At 42.8% G+C, this 19,704-nt stretch overlaps 1 protein-coding gene across 1 annotated transcript in view; it reads left to right on the forward strand.

Annotated features, from left to right (window-relative positions):
* Positions 1-17,635, forward strand: part of LOC117266619 (fibroblast growth factor receptor-like 1) — a 41,227-nt gene extending 23,592 nt beyond the window's left edge. Inside the window, exons 3-7 of the mRNA XM_033641887.2 lie at positions 1,543-1,815; positions 10,240-10,326; positions 10,543-10,827; positions 11,537-11,890; positions 16,049-17,635. Of these exons, the coding sequence (XP_033497778.1) occupies positions 1,543-1,815; positions 10,240-10,326; positions 10,543-10,827; positions 11,537-11,890; positions 16,049-16,491 (1,442 nt within the window). The 3' untranslated portion in view covers positions 16,492-17,635. The remainder of the gene's footprint in view (positions 1-1,542; positions 1,816-10,239; positions 10,327-10,542; positions 10,828-11,536; positions 11,891-16,048) is intronic.
* The last annotated feature ends 2,069 nt before the right edge of the window (positions 17,636-19,704 follow it).

Genomic DNA, 19,704 nt, shown 5'->3' on the forward strand with positions numbered 1-19,704 from the left:
TGAGCAACTGTCTTTTGAAAGACACATCAAGGCTTCGAAATGTATGAGTAGTGTATTTACTGACATTTTTTATGTTGCAGAACAAAACATGAAAATGTGAAGCTTGTGTTAACCACAGATCTTATTTTAGGCATCTTACCAAAAACCCATTGACTTCAAGACAAGGAAACTGAAAGTGCAAGAACGTTAATTAGTTTCTGGGTTTTAGGACTCATCCCTGAAGCACACTGTGTGAATAAGAGTCATAAGAGTGACTGTTCGATCGGATGTGATAGCTATAGTTGACAACTGGTCTTAATCAAATCCAACAACCAAAAGTTTGTCAGATGAAGGTTGCTGAAGTGAAATCTTATAAAATGGGGGTCAATGACTTCATGTGTATGAATTTAGTGGTCTTTTACATGAAAAAGGCTGAGAACCTCCAGGCTAGATCAGTAAAAACCAGGGAAAAGAGACAAAAATTTAAAATTTAATCCAGACCTCAGAAACAGGAGTCTCTAAAACAATTTAGTCCATCCGTCCATAAGGTCCATCCAACAGCTGTTCTGGAGACTTTTGATAGAATGACATGATCTTCATTAGCACACAGAATTTTCCAGATGTCATGAAAATGTATGTCGATGTTCAAATTACCATCCTGTGAGCATTGACTTCTTGTCCATGTTGGCTTCAAAGTTTAGATTAAAGCGCCAGAATGGCTACTGAATGGAGTTTGTGCTGAGATTTTTTTGCCAGCTAGTAATACCATATTTCTGCCACAAATTATATTTATTCTTCTGTAGAATTTGTTCTACTCTTTGCTGAAATAATCTGAAATGAAAAAAGCACCCTCTTCACTGAACTGGAAGAGGTATGCAACCTGTGATGATAGGTCGTAAGTTGGCATTTCATTGCTTGAAAGGGATCATAGATCAAAAACACAGTGAATCACTGGACTAGATGATGTTTCATAATCACCCTGATTTTACCCTGACAAGAGTAAAATTGTGGGGAATTACAGAATATTTTTGATGTTTTTGGCACGAAAATGGTGGAAGATTTGAAATACCATCTAAAAAAATTGGCATCAGCTTCAGAAACCCATTTTCAATGTTATTGTGGGCTGCAGATCCAAACACATCATTTGTTATCCTTTTGTGAAACCATATTAAAGGAGACCTATTAGGCTTTTCCTTATTTTCTTTATATTTATAAAACTTGGCTAGTATTTCAAATAATGAGGTGAACATATGTAAAAGCGAACAAAAACGTCAGGCATCATAACGCTTTAAATACTCTGTTTTTAACATTTTTTCCTACTGTTACAAGAAGCTGACATCAGCTCGTGACAGATTTCTTTATAACGTCATCTGCTCCAGTCACACTACTGCAAATGTTTACATTACATACACTGCTACAGGAGGCTACATGCTAACTTCAGGGAAACTTGTAATCTAAAATGCTCTGGTAGAGACTCAAAATACAAGTATGAACCTGAAAATGAGCATGATAGGAAGGATTTCAGAGATTGATTTCACCATTGTTGTGTATGTGTGCCATCAGGACCTCCACGGGTGTCTGAAAAAGTTGCTCACAGACAGACGGCCCGGCTCGGGAGTGCCATTAAGTTGCCGTGTCCCGTGGAAGGAGACCCTCCGCCCCTAATAATGTGGACCAAAGATGGGCGCAACATCCACAGCGGCTGGATCCGTTTCCGTATCCTCCGCATGGGCCTGAAGATCAAGGAGGTGGAGGCAGATGACACGGGGACCTACATCTGCAAAGCCACCAACGGCTTTGGTAGCGTCAACATCAACTATACCCTCATCGTCATTGGTGAGTGCAGATGGAGATTTGTATACCACATTAGAGTGTTTGTGTAACCTGTTGCCCTGCAGATCCCTGCGATGAGATCATTGCGGGTTGTAAAATGTGTCACTCTTGTTAAAAAGCTGGATTCAGCATCAATAAAACATGAAGTCACCTGTCTGGTAACTCAAACCAGAGACCATGACTCTGAGTCACTCCCCTAAATTTGTACGATCTGACCGCATCATCTTCTGCCGCGGTGTTTTGAAGCCATGGTCGTAACACTCCATTGCAGTCTCACCACAAATGTTAGAAGACAGCATCACTCCCAGAGGTCAAGGTCTGAAACAAGTGGATTTATGGAGGTTTAGTGGTTGATCCTCTCGTCCATTGTATGTGTTGCAGCCCCCTACCTCTCCCAGCCCAAAGTCAACAGCGGCACGGGATATTGTTTCATACTACTTCATCCTCTGTGACTCAATTGGATCTCAGGCTCTTCCTTTTCCTTAGGCTACAGTCTGTGGAGGCAGGAGGTCTGCAGCTCCACAATAAGAAACACATTCAGTGTAATACTGCCGGTTTGTCTTCAGACTCTCACACAGCTCGTGAATGGGGCCTGGAGGATTAAGCCACAGTTTGACCCAGTGTGTTACTCGTTTGTGCATGTGCATACAGTGCATTTCCTCTGCGCTAGAGCAGAGCATGATGAATGAGCGGAGTGGAGCGTGAAGGCTGTGTTTAGTCTAATTACTCTAAGATGCCTAATTAGGGCCAGAGTCTGTGCTCTTTCTCTCTTGCTCTCGCAGGAGGAGCTGCAGCCTGGTCTTGTGACAGCCAGGCTTCAGAAGAAGAGCCATAATCAGGCAAATGTGGAAAACACAGAGAACTTCAGAAAGCGGTGATTTTTGCATTAAAGCATGGGAATAGTCTGGACCAAAGTTTATTTTAGGGTCCCCCTCAATGTGAAGTTGCCAGTGAGTTCAAAGAGAGGGTGTCTGCTGATTGTGCTAAAATGAGAGGTTGGAGATGGCGGCATGGAGCCAGCTATAATGTCAAGGTTCATACTACAGTAGTGCCATATAGTATCAAAGTCAGACGTGGCTATGTCTCTGTCTGCATTCTGAATTCTTACATCCACTAAACACATCTTTGTGGAACGCACTCAGAATCAATCATGTGATGAATAACAAGGCTCTGGCCCTGTCAAGGCTCTGTTGATTGGAGACTGTCACAATCCTTGGTGCACTTTGATATGATGGAGAAGGTATATTTAATGTTTTTTCCACTGCTAAAAATAAATGTAGATTCTATCAAGTTGGCGGTGAATACAGACAAAAAAGCAGACAAATAGATCTGTAGATAGTTTTTTTTCCTTTTTGGCATTTCAGTTTTAATTGATTTTAAAAAAGGGTTTCTACACGGCGTCTCTTTACGCTAGTTTTAGGAGAGCACATTTTAGAAGCCTTTTGTGGCTTTTGTAATGGTCTTAATGAGACTGAGGCGTTTTACTCACTGCTTTTGCCTTGCTTGTGTTTTTCCCCTCTATGCCCCATGGTTGCAGAAGCAGTTGGCACCCTGAATGCCTCAAGGTGTAAAAACTTCAGCCCAGAGTGTAAAAAGCGCCGACATCAGTGGTGTTTTTTTCCCATGTCCAAATGGAAGAATTGAGAGGTGGGCCCTTTGTGCTGGTGAGGACAATGAGTTGTAGAGTTCATGGTTTGTGTGAAGTTAATGTTCGCTCGCGTTCAACGTCGCCCACTAGGCAAGCTAGAGATATATCTGAACAAATTGTCACCTTAATTACTTTCTAATGTTTTACCAACTGCAATTTAGGCCTCACAAATGCCAGCAGATGGTCAAACTGTCCCCAACTCATCCTAAAATAAGAACCAACTATCACCCAGGCGAAGTTTCTGGATCAGGTGGTGGTACTCCATGTGATTTCTCATCTAAAGGTCCCGTGTACCCACACGGTTTCTGTTTCCCTGTGTCCAGCCCCGGAGTGCCCCCCACCTGCCCATTTTAATGCAGATTTTAACCGTGAGTTTACCTCACAGCAAAATAGCAGTTAAACTAAGGACATGTGATTTGGTGGTTGCCTTGCAACAATAAAAAAAAGACGTAGCGAGCTGCACAAAGCGCTCTGTCTGGTCAGGGCAGTCTTCAACAAAAAGTGCAGTTGGGTGCATCTCGTGATTTGCTACCTGCCAGATGTGTTGTTACACTGAACGACTTTTCAAGCAGTTTCACTGTCACAGACAAACTTCCAATGTCGGCACAAATTCACAGAATTCTTGTTAGAATTATGGCGTGCTCAAGTGATCTTGATCGTAGGGTGGTGAGTCCAAGCTGTCACAACTTGATGTAGATCAGATAAAATCAAATATGATTGTTATATAAATATTATTGTACGTTTTTAGTCTTGTCTCGTGCAAATAATAAAGTTCGGTGAGGTGAACATGTCAACAGCCAATCAGTGCGCTCTCTCCTGCACCAAACAAGAAGCACTAAACCAGGCTGCCAGTAAAAATGAATGGGACTTTAGGTCGCTCAAGAGTGTAAACAAGTCTTGGCTCTCTTGCACTATGGAAAAAGAGGAGAAACTGGTGGAGTTGTGGCGTGAACATGAGCCAGAGTAAAATTCAACATGTATCTGATCTACCAACCAGCACTTAATTTAGGGAGAAATCTTGATTTTTTTAAATGGTTTGCCTCTCATTCCTGCAGTCTTCTCCCACTATTTAGTGCAGCTAACCAACCTCATTTATTAACCTTACCCTTGCCTTAATTGCAAAATTAAACCCACAGGAGACCTCACTGCTAGTTATAACAAAAAGGGATTTTTGTTTTTATCATTGATTTACAAAGAAATACTTACTGTCGATTTTTGCTCCTTAAACTGCTGGCACGGCTGCAACTGCCACTAGACTTCCCTGCAGATTTTCAAATGACTTTTATGTGACTGCTGATAAATTTTCAAATTGAAATAAATTGATCTTATATTTCGTTCATTATTCGGTCTAATCTGCCTAATTCTCTGAGCTTTAGAAGTAAAAGTAGCCCATACTTTGCCACTTGTTCCAACTTCTAATTTTCATCAAACTAAAATGATAATGGATTTGCTATGTCATGCAAAATAAAGCCCTGCTGCCATGTCCTACAAAACCACGCCCATCCAGGTGAGATACCAAGTTTTTAGGGAGTCCCATTGATTAAGCAACAGTTAGGCCTGCTCAGAAATGGAGACCTTATTTCTGCTGTACTTCTGTTGACCTGTAACTGAAAATGAAAAAAATGCTGCATCCAAATAGGTTATTTGCCTTTGACTCAACTTTAATAGAGACTGAATAATACCTAAGAAAGGGTCAGCTGGAAAGATTCTGAAAAAAATGGTTCCGAGAAAAGTGCCAAGACTCTCTGTCTAATGATTGTAATTTATAAACCGGAGGAATAAAAACAAGTCTTCCACTGTGACATTGTGAGAGGTCTTTGTAAGCTGAGAAGAGCTTGCATCAACACAAGCAAATACAAATAAGGGAAAAAGGGTCTGCAAAAGTTTCCCCGACCACTGAGCTATGCAAACATATGAGACAGCTTATTTTTATGCCTCTGCGCCGGCGATAGCTGTGGCCTGAGGAATTATGTTGTCGGGCTGTCCATTCGTCGCATTCTTCTGAACATATCTCAAGAATGTCTTGAGGGAACTGTTCATTTGGACTCAAGGATGAACTGATTAGATTTTGGTGGTCAAAGGTCACTGTGACCTCACAAACATGTTTTAGGCCAAAACTCAAGAATTTATACTCTAATTATGACATTTTAATGTTTTGCAAAAACACTTTTCTGGTCATTTTTCAACGTCATAACTCAGGAAGAGGTTACATTTGGTCAGATACTGAATTGGTTACACTAATCTTGGATGTCCACCTTGAAACTGTCTGGACTGCATAGATATTTTGTACTGCCGGGCTGAAGATATGTGTGAAGTGTCCATGTTTTCACAGACATGGATTTAAACTCTAAGTGCAACTTGACTAATGCGCGGAGGCATACAACCACAAGGCGGTAATTCTAGTTTAAAATAATAATACTGTACATGCACATGGAATTTGCTTTTGGATGTAATGATTTAAAGCTGGAAGATATCTGATAATGATTTTGATAAATTAAAGCCACCTACGCTCACACACACACATACGGGAGACACACGCAATCAGCCAATTAATCTTGGTGATAGATAACAATTTTCCCTGCGGTGTGTTAATGTGACAGATAATTTGTCTGGTTTGGCTTCTGCTGCGGTGTGACTGAGTGAGAATGAAGACTTCAGTAGAGACAGTTTGAGACTGATGTGATGAAGCTGGCAAGGATTGCTGGGAGATCACTTCAACCTGACAGCATGCGCTGCTCCCACTCAGTGATTACATGTGGAAGAAATACCACTGGAAGTTTAATCATAAGTCTTTCTTGGAAGCATATTTCCATGAGATTTTTATCAGTGTTTTTGCCCTTTATGGAGTTACCTAGAGACTTTCTGGCCGGACTCTTAATCCTGATTTGGTTTGTTCCATTTCCTAGTTGTCCTCTGGTGCTGGTGAGTGCGTGACAAACCGACTCTAGACACAAGAACAACCCCCCTCCCCTCTTTCTGCTCTCTTGTCCATCATCCCATTAGGCACTGGCAGGCCACCACCACAGCGTTTGTTTTTACAGATAATTGTTCCATCAGAGCTGCATTGCATTCTGGGTGCCTTTTGCCACAAAGATTAGGGGGCCTCATTGTCAAAATACTTCCAGGATTGAAGTCAGCTTAATACAGCCAAATAGTCTGCAGTTATCATGAGCAACACTTTCCATTAACGTTGAATCACCTAATTGTTAGTCATTCGCATTTAGTTGCCTGCAGTTAACTGTAGTGACCTGCTGGGAGGCCTATTATGTTGCTTCAAAAGATCAGAGAGAGATTATTTATTTGAAATACTGTAAATGAGGTGTAACTCCCAGCATAGCTCCGCATACAGTATCCATCATATCAGTTTATTATTTTTAGTGGATCACAGTGAAAAAGTGAGAGAGGCAACTGCAGTCGGTTATAGTGCCGGTCAGAGGAGAAGGGTCGGCGAAAATCCTGGCAGCGGTTCAAGTTCAGGCCCAACGTGGAGAGCGTAACTTTTTAAACATCGCCTGGGAACCAGTTGAGAAGCCAAGCAGAAGAAAGACGGTAAGATGAAGAGACAGCAAAGACATGGAGTGAGATTGGAAGTGAAAGAGTGAGGGGTTTTGCAGGGTGATGTAAGGAGAAGGGGGGTTCCACTTCGGCTGTAGAGATATCCCTCCTCCCATCTGCCAGCGGACAGCCTGTCCTCCCCTGAGCTATCCCAAGAATCTGGTCAGTCAGTGCAACATGGCGCCTCCTCAATCCCTCCAGCTGGCTGTTTGGGCCCTGTTTGGGGTGGTCTCTTGACAACTGGGCCCATCACTTCCCAGAGCCCCCACCAGGACAAAGCGATGCATGCAGCAACCCCTCCGTCCTCAGCTGCTCAGTCTGCAGCAGGCTTCATATTCGCATTAACATGGGATTGTCATATTAACATTTACAGGATTGTATTTTAATGTTTATGTCTGCACAGATAATATATTACAGGGCTAATGCAGGGCTGGCGGGGCTCGTTGTTTCTACATGGAGATTTTGGCTCTCGCAGCACATTTTTCATTCCGCTCCTCTCTGGAGACGTTGTCAGGTCAACTGTTGGATAAACTGCCCCGTGTGTGTGACTGATCACATGTGGTAGCTGTTTGGAGATTTCCAGAGTGTGATGCAAGGCCACTGCGCATAACTTTCCCTGGACATTACAATGTCCCTAATAACATCTGGAGCTCATTGTGACCTCAAATCATCAGGCCTTTTCCTGTGATTCAGCTGGCACAGGAGGCCAGCAGGGAGAGTGTGTAGTGACCTGTTTCCTGTGGCTGGATTTGTGAATGAAGTGGGAGGGGATGGCGTCAGACCCTAAACACTGCAGCGAGACCATGAATGGATTTAAGTTGTGTGGAAGGAGGCTGATTGCATTTAAACAATTTGATACCTTTCACTTGCGTAAGCATGCACTTGAATCATGACTTTTGTGATTGAATTTCCGTTTGCATAAAGAACCTTTGATTTCATGCAGTACATAAACTATAAGGATTTTTGTTTGATCACTGATTCCATAATAACTTGCAGCTTTTACCGACTCTCCAGTACACACAAGAGGCCCTCTCATGTATTTAGAGGCCTCTCAGTTGCTCCTCATTTATTGATTATTTCATTTTTCAATCTTCCAAAAATAACAATCATATGGCAGCCATGAGATGTCTACCTCGCCCCGTCTGCCATCTAGTGAGCCAATGTTGTGTAAAGACAATAGTGGCAAGGGATAGCTTTAACAGCACAGACATATAAAGGGCACCATTGTTCCCCAGAATCGCCTAAAAGTAGAGAGGAAATAGATTCAGGAAAAAAAAAAAGTCAAAAAGAAAACCCCGGCAGTGTGGGACCGTGTTCTGTTTGGATTGGGAGGTTCAGGAACCGGGAGGAATGTGGAGAGCCCAAGTGAGCAACAGAGAAATATTTCTTCCAGTGGAGGCTGTTTTTTAAAGGAATGGGTTATTATAGTTGGCCAGTTAAACCCCTTCAAATAGCCATGACATCATGGCTGGGCTTGGTGCTGCAGGGGACAAACAAAGGAGGGTTTGTACCCAGAGAACCCTAGAGAGCGGTGAGGGTTTCGGGGGGACTCGGAGGGAGGCAGAACGAGGGGGTTAGAAGTCACATCTGGCCTCTTTACCTGACCCAATCAAACCCTGAGAGGGAATCAAGTGTGCCAAACTGCATCTTAAAAATCCAACTTGAGGCTGAATTAAAATCAGAAAAAGGTGCAAAAGGTACAGGACTGGCTGGTAGTTTTTCCATTTTGTTTTTTTATTTAAACACAGTTTACCTGTAATATTGTGTCTATATTTCCCTTGACTTATGATTGGTAAGTTTGTACAATGCTAAGAAGACACAGACCACCAATATCTAATGTGAAGTAACAGCTCAGCAGCACCATATTAAATCACTTAACAGCAGCACTTCTTCAATAATCATCTGCTTAATGTCTCTTCCCGCACCGAGTGGCAGATACTGGCAAGGAATCCGATCTGCTCCGTTAATTCATCAATGCTTAACTCGAAAAGTCGATACGCACCACAAACCGTCGATTAGGTTTCACTCATTATATTTTCTCTAAGCCCTGTCTTAGCTCGGCTGCATGATGTCAGCCAATGACATAAACTCCACAGCTGTCTCCTGGAACCGGGCTTATGAAAACTGATCATATTACTTCCAAATGCTACAGAGTTTGACCTGAGCATGTACCCCGCTCAGAGGAGCCTATCTATAAATGCTAAATCTACTCAAATAGAGCCAAGAACGCTTTGCTGGGCCTGTCTGGTGTTGGGTCGCTGCCATTAGAGCTGTGACGGTGACACTGTGACGGTGACACTGTGAAAAATTAAGAACGGAATTCTGATGGAAAAGGAATGCAGGGTTTATACCTACAATACCATAGTGTACACTGCCTTAAAGGAATATTGATGATTGTTTGTGTATCAATTACTCACCCGTGTTAATTTGAGAAGAAAGCAGTTTTTTCACGCATGCCTCCACGGTGAACAAAGAATCCAAAAACAGCAAAATGATATCAAAACATCCATTTACAAACTCTCACACACCTCAGACAGTCAGAGAGATCCAAGACAGTATAATCCAAGTCTCATTTATCCATTTGTACTAAGCTTACCATTCAAGACTTCCCAAACACATGCATTTTCGCTAAAACCTTTATATTTTAAACACTTCTGTGTAAACAGTGAAGGCACTCTACTCGTCTATGCGTGAGGCTGTTTATGTGGATTGTTTTTAATAGTAAGGTTTTAGCAAAAATGCATATGTTTAGGCAGCACTGAGCATGTGACTGGATAAATGAGACTTGGATTATACTGCACGAGTTGTGTGAGAGTTCATTGTGGATGGATGTTTTGATACAGTTTTACTGTTGTTAATCACGACCCCCTTTACTTCCATTCATCAAGAATTCTCTGTTTTTGGATGTTTCGCTCCCCGGAGGCATGCTGGAAAAAAACTTGGATTGAAAACTGAGTTGAATGTAACACAGGGTGAGTAACTGATACACAAATGATCATTTGTGAGGTAAAGTATTCCCGTAATATTGCCATACAAACAGAAAAATGCATTTACAGTGATGTAAAAAGCATGTGGTTGATGATTTATGACTGATTAGTATCATGCGTAATACATACACACAATTATGTGCTGTAAGATTTCCTTTATCTTAACCGCAAAAGAACACCTGGCTTTTTCGTTAAGCGCTCATCTGTTGACTAACTGTTGTCCTGCTGTGTGAACAGATGACTCAGGGTCTGATAAAGCTGGACCCGCGGCGGCTGATGGAGCAGAGTCTGAGCTGGGCACTGATGGCTTGTCAGAAAAGCTTGGTAAGAGCTCTGTTGGAATGCAATTAATGGTGCTGTGGTTAACTAACCAGACCATACCAGTGGTTCATCCTATTTACTGCAAATCACATTGAAAAATTTTGCAAACCATGCTGCTGTGCTTTCAGATATTTGGATGTATTTTTCCTCCATCAGCTTAAGACACGTGTCTGCTGACATGTGAAGTAACTAAATGTTTTTTTCTTCTGTCCCATAAAGTACGTCCCCGCTTCACCCAGCCTGCTAAGATGAGAAAACGGGTGATAGCTCGCCCTGTTGGCAGCTCAGTGCGGCTCAAATGCACAGCCAGTGGAAATCCTCGACCGGACATTGTATGGCTAAAGGACGACAGACCACTGACGGAGCAGGAGGTCGGCGAGGGACGTCAGAAAAAGTGGACTCTAAGTCTGAAGAACCTTACGCCGGAGCACAGCGGCAGATACACCTGCAGGGTCTCTAATCGGGCTGGGGAAATCAATGCCACGTATAAAGTTGAGGTCATACGTGAGTATCCCACAGAGAGGCTGAGTTGTACACATACCAAACATATTCACCTGGAAATATTAATGCTAAAACATGAGGTGATTAATTGAAATGATTGCTGCGGTTTGTGTGGATCATTTTTGTGATCTTTTATACATTGCTGCGGGAAATTAAAATAGTGTAATGTTTGTAATTGTGGGTCTGATTTTGCCCGAGGAAGAACTGTAACCTTTAAAAAAAATCTTCTCTCTGATCTACCTACTCCTGACGTCTGATTGCGATCAGCAGGTCGTATTCATATCCTTGCTGCATGGATGAATGTGCTTGTGTAATCATGTATATGAGAAGCACATTGAGGAAGCAGGCCTGAGACTGAGGGCTTGTGCCCTGGTGTTTGCACAGGGGGAGAGGGAGACTGTTCAACTCAAAGACCCTCCACCCAATCTGGAGCTGATTAAAGCCCAGCTGTCTGCCAGAACCCCCCCCCCCCCCCCCCCCCCCCCCATGAGAAATGTGTGCTGTAGAACCAGGAGCAAAGAAAGAGAGGAAACTAATCACACATACTTCTTGTGTTACATGTGGTATTCGTCCCTCTCTGTCAATTATAAGTTCTAAGCCGGAGGCTAATAACGGTATGGACAACTAAGACCTCTTCTATCCGCAGAAGGGCTGTCATGTCAAAAGAAGGTCTGTGTGTGTCCTGACAGTTTCTCGCTGTGTGTCTGTGCAGAGAGGACAAACTCCAAGCCTATTTTGACTGGCACTCACCCGGTCAACACAACGGTGGACTACGGAGGCACCACGTCGTTCCAGTGCAAAGTGAGGAGTGACGTTAAGCCGGTCATTCAGTGGCTCAAACGTGTGGAGTCTAACGAGGAAAGCCGCTACAACTCCACCATCGAGGTGGGAGACCACCGATTCGTGGTGCTGCCCACGGGGGAGGTGTGGTCACGACCCGACGGCTCCTACCTCAACAAGCTGCTCATTACCCGCGCCAAGGAGGAGGACGCTGGCATGTACATCTGCTTAGGCGCCAACACCATGGGCTACAGCTTCCGCAGCGCCTTCCTCACTGTGCTGCCAGGTGAGGACTGGGGAATGTCTGTTTGTAGTGTAGCACTGACAAATATACTGCAGAGCAACAAATGATCTGTGATATCAGTTTGTATATTTTATGTGATTGTTTATTTTTAGGAATTTGCATTGGCGCACATAACACAGCAACATCAGAGGAATCTGTCAAAGTGAAATAAGAGCGTGACTACATACAGTGGGTCTCATTCATGAAATGTTAGTAAATCTGTGAGCAGATCTGCACATAAAAACCTACACCAGATTCATGAACCCTGCAAGAAACTTGGATTTGATTGTGGGTACGTGTGTATGTTCATGAATGCCAATCAATCATAAACTGACAGCGCGCTCCTGCTAGTCAGCAATTAGCATACAGTACAGGCCAAAAGTTTGGACACACCTTCTCATTGAATGCGTTTTCTTTATTTTCATGACTATTTACATTGTAGATTCTCACTGAAGGCATCAAAACTATGAATGAACACATGTGGAGTTATGTACTTAACAAAAAAAGGTGAAATAACTGAAAACATGTTTTATATTCTAGTTTCTTCAAAATAGCCACCCTTTGCTCTGATTACTGCTTTGCACACTCTTGGCATTCTCTCCATGAGCTTCAAGAGGTAGTCACCTGAAATGGTTTTCCAACAGTCTTGAAGGAGTTCCCAGAGGTGTTTAGCACTTGTTGGCCCCTTTGCCTTCACTCTGCGGTCCAGCTCACCCCAAACCATCTCGATTGGGTTCAGGTCCGGTGACTGTGGAGGCCAGGTCATCTGCCGCAGCACTCCATCACTCTCCTTCTTGGTCAAATAGCCCTTACACAGCCTGGAGGTGTGTTTGGGGTCATTGTACTGTTGAAAAATAAATGATCGTCCAACTAAACGCAAACCGGATGGGATGGCATGTCGCTGCAGGATGCTGTGGTAGCCATGCTGGTTCAGTGTGCCTTCAATTTTGAATAAATCCCCAACAGTGTCACCAGCAAAACACCCCCACACCATCACACCTCCTCCTCCATGCTTCACAGTGGGAACCAGGCATGTGGAATCCATCCGTTCACCTTTTCTGCGTCTCACAAAGACACGGCGGTTGGAACCAAAGATCTCAAATTTGGACTCATCAGACCAAAGCACAGATTTCCACTGGTCTAATGTCCATTCCTTGTGTTTCTTGGCCCAAACAAATCTCTTCTGCTTGTTGCCTCTCCTTAGCAGTGGTTTCCTAGCAGCTATTTGACCATGAAGGCCTGATTGGCGCAGTCTCCTCTTAACAGTTGTTCTAAAGATGGGTCTGCTGCTAGAACTCTGTGTGGCATTCATCTGGTCTCTGATCTGAGCTGCTGTTAACTTGCGATTTCTGAGGCTGGTGACTCGGATGAACTTATCCTCAGAAGCAGAGGTGACTCTTGGTCTTCCTTTCCTGGGTCTGTCCTCATGTGTGCCAGTTTCGTTGTAGCGCTTGATGGTTTTTGCGACTCCACTTGGGGACACATTTAAAGTTTTTGCAATTTTCCGGACTGACTGACCTTCATTTCTTAAAGTAATGATGGCCACTCGTTTTTCTTTAGTTAGCTGATTGGTTCTTGCCATAATATGAATTTTAACAGTTGTCCAATAGGGCTGTCGGCTGTGTATTAACCTGACTTCTGCACAACACAACTGATGGTCCCAACCCCATTGATAAAGCAAGAAATTCCACTAATTAACCCTGATAAGGCACACCTGTGAAGTGGAAACCATTTCAGGTGACTACCTCTTGAAGCTCATGGAGAGAATGCCAAGAGTGTGCAAAGCAGTAATCAGAGCAAAGGGTGGCTATTTTGAAGAAACTAGAATATAAAACATGTTTTCAGTTATTTCACCTTTTTTTGTTAAGTACATAACTCCACATGTGTTCATTCATAGTTTTGATGCCTTCAGTGAGAATCTACAATGTAAATAGTCATGAAAATAAAGAAAACGCATTCAATGAGAAGGTGTGTCCAAACTTTTGGCCTGTACTGTACATCCCCGCCCATGAATAGCCAGTGAGCACCATATATGGAGGTTGAGGTACATCCTGTCAGCCTGACGGGTGCCGTTAACTCCAACGAAAAATGGTTTGATATAAAACTTGAAGCAAAAAATCTGCATAAGTTTATACAAAAAAAACACGAGAACACAGGAGGTTCTTACCAATCACAGCTCTCTGCTACAGATGAGTGCACTGCTTGCTTCCCTTGTGTCAGCCACATGCAAATCAAAGTGCCCTGCAGAGGTCACGTCTTCTGCACCTGCCGTCATGGACAGCCAGGTAACGGTAGTGTTTGCCCGAAGCCTCAGCATTCTTTGTCTCTGTTGTGAAATCAAACCACTATTAAAACATCTTAATACAGACAGTCTAATGTAGGCAATAACCCGCCACTAAGTTTAACAACAAGTAGTCTGGTGTGAAACCACACTGTCTCCCTCCACCTCTCTGGCAGATTCCAGTTTGCCAACTGCCTGGTGTGAGCGGAGACAGACACTGAATTGCTTTCCTACATCCACAAGTCTTTTAAAACCAAAACTCAATGTGAAATAATGTTGACGTCTCCCAGGTCATGTCTGTGATAATTAAATTAAACAAAAATGACATGCAGTTTGGGGCTGCAGTGCGTAAAAAAGGGCAGAGGAGGAGAAGAGGAGCACGGGGTGCACATGTCAACTAATTTAGCCAAATGTATTAATATAACAACATGAATTAAACTGTAATTTCTAATAATGACAAGCAATATTTATGTGTAGTCCTTATTTACACAAGCACCACGAGCAGTCAGAAGCAGGTGCAGATTTTGTTAGTACCTACAAAGGATTGGAGCTACTAACATATTGATGAATGCTGAAATAATTTCCTTCTGCAAACAGTTTACTCAGTTGTTCTGGTCACGTTTCATGAATGAGACCCAGTGGCTTTAGAAAATATTCACTTTTTGAACACTTTATGTTGTTGATTTAATTTAAAATGGAGAAAATTGCCATTTTTGCCCATCAGTCTACACTCAATAACCCATCCTGATGAAGTGAAAACTTACAATACTTTTGCAAATTTAAAAAAAAAATCTAAATCTAAATTCTCTCATTGACATAAGTATTCATATCCTTTGCTCCCCTGGCACTCTAAGTTGTGGTCAGGTGCATCCTGTTTGCTTAAATCATCCTTGAGATGTGTGTAGAACTGATTGGAGTCCACCTGTGGCAGATTTAATTGATTGGACGTCGTTTAGAAAGGTGCACACCTGTGTATATAAGGTCCCACAATTCATACTGCATGTCAGGCCAAAGAGCTCTCTGTAGACCTGGGTTATTGAGTGTAGACTGATGGAAACAAATGCTATTTTTTTCTTAACGAAAAATAAAATCTAAATCAAACTAATTTAACTTGGCCAAAAAATGTACTCAAAGGTCACCTACTCGCTCACTGCATAGCTTTCAGTGGCATTTCCCAGTTTATACACACTCTATTCCTTTCCTTGCCTCTTCTCCTGATACCTTTGTCCCCCCCACCTGAGATGTGAGCAGAGGAGGCAAGGAAGAGACACGAGGAGAGAGGAGTTGGGGCAACAGGCATTTATCAGAATGAGAGATTTGTGCTTCATTTTAAAGCAAAGTCAATTAAATATGACGTGTGGCACAGCTGCGTAGTTGGCTGTGTGTCACGTCTCTTTTATACGTCATGGGTGCCTGTGCATCCTCACGCCTCTTTCCTCAAGATGCCTCCGTAGGAATTGAGACATCCTTCGAGACGGCATGCTGAGATTGATCTTTGGGTCACAGGCAGGAGGAGAGAGGAGTCAAGGAGGCACAAAACAGACAAATGAGGAAAAACCCAGTCTTCCTCAGTCGTCACATGACCGAAGTATGGAACAGGTGGTGATAACAGATGGTCGTATATGATGAGAATGAGATCGAAAACCCGTCTCCGTCCAAAGATGAAAGGATTTAAACATCTTTGGGTTTTGGAATGTTGTTCAGACATTTTAATGGCTGAACGCTGAACCGAAAGAAAATAATCAACAGATTAATTGATAGTGAAAACGATCATTTGTTTCAGGCCTTAGGCACTTCACCTGAGCTGTAAACAAATTCTTGGCAGCATTCAAGAGTTTGAAACCTGTTTTGATTTTATTCTGGCCCCTCTTCTCTTGCAGACACGAAGCCTCCCATCACGCCCATGTTCTCACCAGCCTCCAGCTCCCTCCCCTGGCCTGTCATCATTGGCATCCCTGCTGGAATAGTGTTCATCTTTGGCACAGTGCTGCTGTGGTTCTGCCAGAGCAGAAAGCACTGTCCCCCTCCCAGCACTCCAGCTGCGGCTGCACAGGTACTGCAGAGCTCCCACAGGCTGCCGTATCGAGAGCGAGACAGGGGTTGCGTGGCTCCGTCCTCCAGCTCCTCCAGCCCGGAGAAAGACTGCATGAACTCCATGAACTATGAGGAGTACCTCGCACAGCAGCAGCTCCTCCTCTCCCAGGGAGGACCAACAATCCCCCCTAAAATCTACCCCAAAATCTACACTGACATTCACACGCACACTCACTCCCATGTGGACGGGAAAGTACATCAGCATCAACACATTCATTTTCAGTGTTAGCCTCTAGTGCCAAATATCCCCCACTAACTGCTCCAGTATCTCAGAGGGACAAAGAGTTGTGGACTGAACAGCAGCTCCTGATCGACATTCACCTGGCATTATAGACTCTTCTTATAAATGGAGATGGTTGGGAGAGTGTGCATATGGGAAAAAAGTGGTGGCCAGTGATCACATCCAAACTTCCATATTTGGTGCTTATTTTTTTACCTGTCAGATTCTCACACCACTAAAATCCAGTAATCCTTGTTATGCACTTAAGACAAAAAGGACAAGGACATTTTTTTTGCGTGTGAGTTGAATCGCAGCTATTCAGGCCAGCTGAAAGGTCTTCCTCACCAGCTGATTTTTGCATTTTCCTACTTGAGGTGTAGCTGAAAATGGAGGTTAGGTTCTCCCTTTCACGTATTCAGCTGTTGGAGCGCAGAGGCTCTGTCCGTTCTGCCTGGTAATGAAGATGAAAATCGTACTCGAGATTTACAAAAGGGGCTGGTTTTTGTGCCCTACTCAGGTAGTCCTTTTGTTTGTTAAAGATGCATTATGTTTGGAATGCTGACCACTATCCTTTATATTACCTTTCTCCATCCCTCACTGTTGCTCTCTGGTAAAAAAAAAAAAAAAAAAGTAGATGTTTTTACAGCCTTTTTATGGCATGCAAACCTTGCCTGAGACTGCAAGGGATGGACGAATCGTGTTTCCATGTTAACTGAATTGGTCTTCATTATTATTTCAACTATTTTCTGTAGGTTCCCATCATCAGTTAGTAGCATGTTGAAATAAACCAGCAGAGGATGCCACCATAACCAACCACAGTGTATGAAGCTGTAGTCATTTATAATCAAAATGAATCATGAATATTTAATTTATTTTGCTAAAAAAATGTATCAAAAGTTTATTTTTCAGAGTAAGGCGTTTTACATATCTATGTAATGTTATTAAAATATACTGTTGTTGTTGTGTATAGTACATTTTGAGTACTTTGTCGCCCAGTTTAATCACATTTAGTTCATGCCAATATTTAGGTATTTCTGTATGTAATTGGTTATATTTGACAGTCTTGTATGATGTTGTACTCTGTTCAAAGCTCAAAAACCGAACCATCTAAAGTTTGATGGTTTGGTAGTTTGATTAAATGACCTGAAATGAATTTGTCACATTCCTCAGGAAGATTAATGTATTTGTTCAACACATTTATGTTCTTTAAAGGTTGCTGTCCGCTCTTGTTAAAGGAATTCTTCACACACATAATTACCAGTGTGTAGGATTTAGGGGGATATATTGGCAGAAATGGCATGTATTATTAATATCTGTGTTTTTATTAGTGTATAATCACCCAAAAATAAGAATGTTTTTGTTTCCTTAGAGTGAGCCATTGTTATCTATATATGGAGCAGGTCCTCTTCCATATTTTTTCTTGTTTTCATGTTGGCTACTGTATTTCTCCCACACGCTTGACACACGGAAGAAGTTTCAGTTGATTGCAGTCTGCAAAATTTACCACTAGATGACACTCAATCCTACACACTAGACCTTTAACTGGAATTTGAACTTTGTCTCACATGCCTCCACAGTGAACAGAGAAAATTCTTGATGAACCTAAGTAAACAGCAAAACCATATCAAATCATCTGCTTACAAACTCACACAACTCATGCAGTATAATCAGAGTCTTATTTATCCAGTTGTATCCTCAGTACTTCTCAAACACATGCATTTTCACTAAAACTATCCATCCATTTTCGCAGGTTGAGCAAAGTATTCCAGACGTCCCTTTCCCCAACAAAGTTTACCAGCTCCTCCCAGAGCAGAGGTGTCCAAACTTTTTCCCCTGGAGGGCCAAAACTGAAACTTACTGGTGGGCCATGGGCCAAAAGAAAACACCTGTTGTATTGTTTTGTATTGTTAAGATGCAAAATGTTGCTAGGATCTGAAGTTCCCTCAATTGAAATGCCTTTTGGCAGTTTGCAGTTTGGCCATTTGTTTCTCACCTCACTTGTGCCAAACGGACTTAATGCTCAATGTGTCACTTTGCCTGCCATGCTCAGATTATGAAAAAAATAAATTGAGGATCCTACATATTTAAAGAGCATTTTACCTCACCTAATTATTTTTATTTTATTTTTTTTACTAAAAACATCTGGCAGGTCATATCAAGTCTTATGGTGGGCAAACTTTGGCCCTCGAGCTCCACTTTGGGCTGTCCTGTTCTAGAGGACCCCGAGACGTTACCAGGCTGCAAACTTGTGCTTCCTAGGATAGTGAGAGAACCACCTGCCCACTCTGCCTCTGATTGACTTACACTGACATTCTTACCCTAAACCTAACCACTCTCACTTCTCTTGCCTGAACCTAACCAATCCAACCAACGAAGACAACAAGTAATAGCCAACCAGAGGGAAAGTAGGGCAGGCCATACCTTAGAAAGTGCAACCTCGCTCCGAGGCCAGATGAAATACAGACCAATTCATTGCTATTGTGTTGTTACGGCAACTGCTTTGGCCCCTGCTTACTTCCTGTCAGCACCTGCATTAACCAACATCCCAACAGGAAATACACTCGGACCCATTTAACATGTTTATGTAGTTATGTTTGAAACAGTCCATATAATCCCTCCAGTGTGTTCCGGGTCTACTACCGGTTGCAGGTGCCTGGAAAGCCTCTGTCAGGAGGCGCCTAAGGGGGCATCCTGACCAGATGCCCGAACCGCCTCAACTGGCCCCTTTCAATGTGAAAGAGCAGTGGCTCTTCTCTGAGCTCCCTTCAGTTTGGACTCTGCATGTGCATTTCATGGAGCAGAATTAAAACACACCCATGTGATATAGTTTTGCTGCTGTTAAACGAGGGACCCCCCTTATCCCAATTCAGCAAGAATTTTATCCATTTTTGGATTCTTCAGTCACTGCAGGCATGCAAGAAAACCTTTTCCTCCTGAATTCAGTGTAACACAGAGTAATTGATATACATATGATCATTTTGTGAGTGAAGTGCTCCTTTAACCAAGGTGTTTTGTGGCGGTTACCTGTCCTAAAACGCGGGCTGGGTACAGACAGGTCAGCTTTCTTCCTTTGAGCAAGCTGAAGTGTCTGCTGCGGGTGACACAGAGGGCAGCCAGCAGAGGGACAGAAGTTGCTGGGATGAATGACTGAATAGATACCATACAGACACAAGAGCAGTCTCTCACACAGTCCTTTTTAGATGAGTGATGGCCCCTGCAAGA

Source organism: Epinephelus lanceolatus, chromosome 15, assembly GCF_041903045.1.
Source record: "Epinephelus lanceolatus isolate andai-2023 chromosome 15, ASM4190304v1, whole genome shotgun sequence".
In the NCBI taxonomy this organism is placed as follows: Eukaryota; Metazoa; Chordata; class Actinopteri; order Perciformes; family Serranidae; genus Epinephelus; species Epinephelus lanceolatus.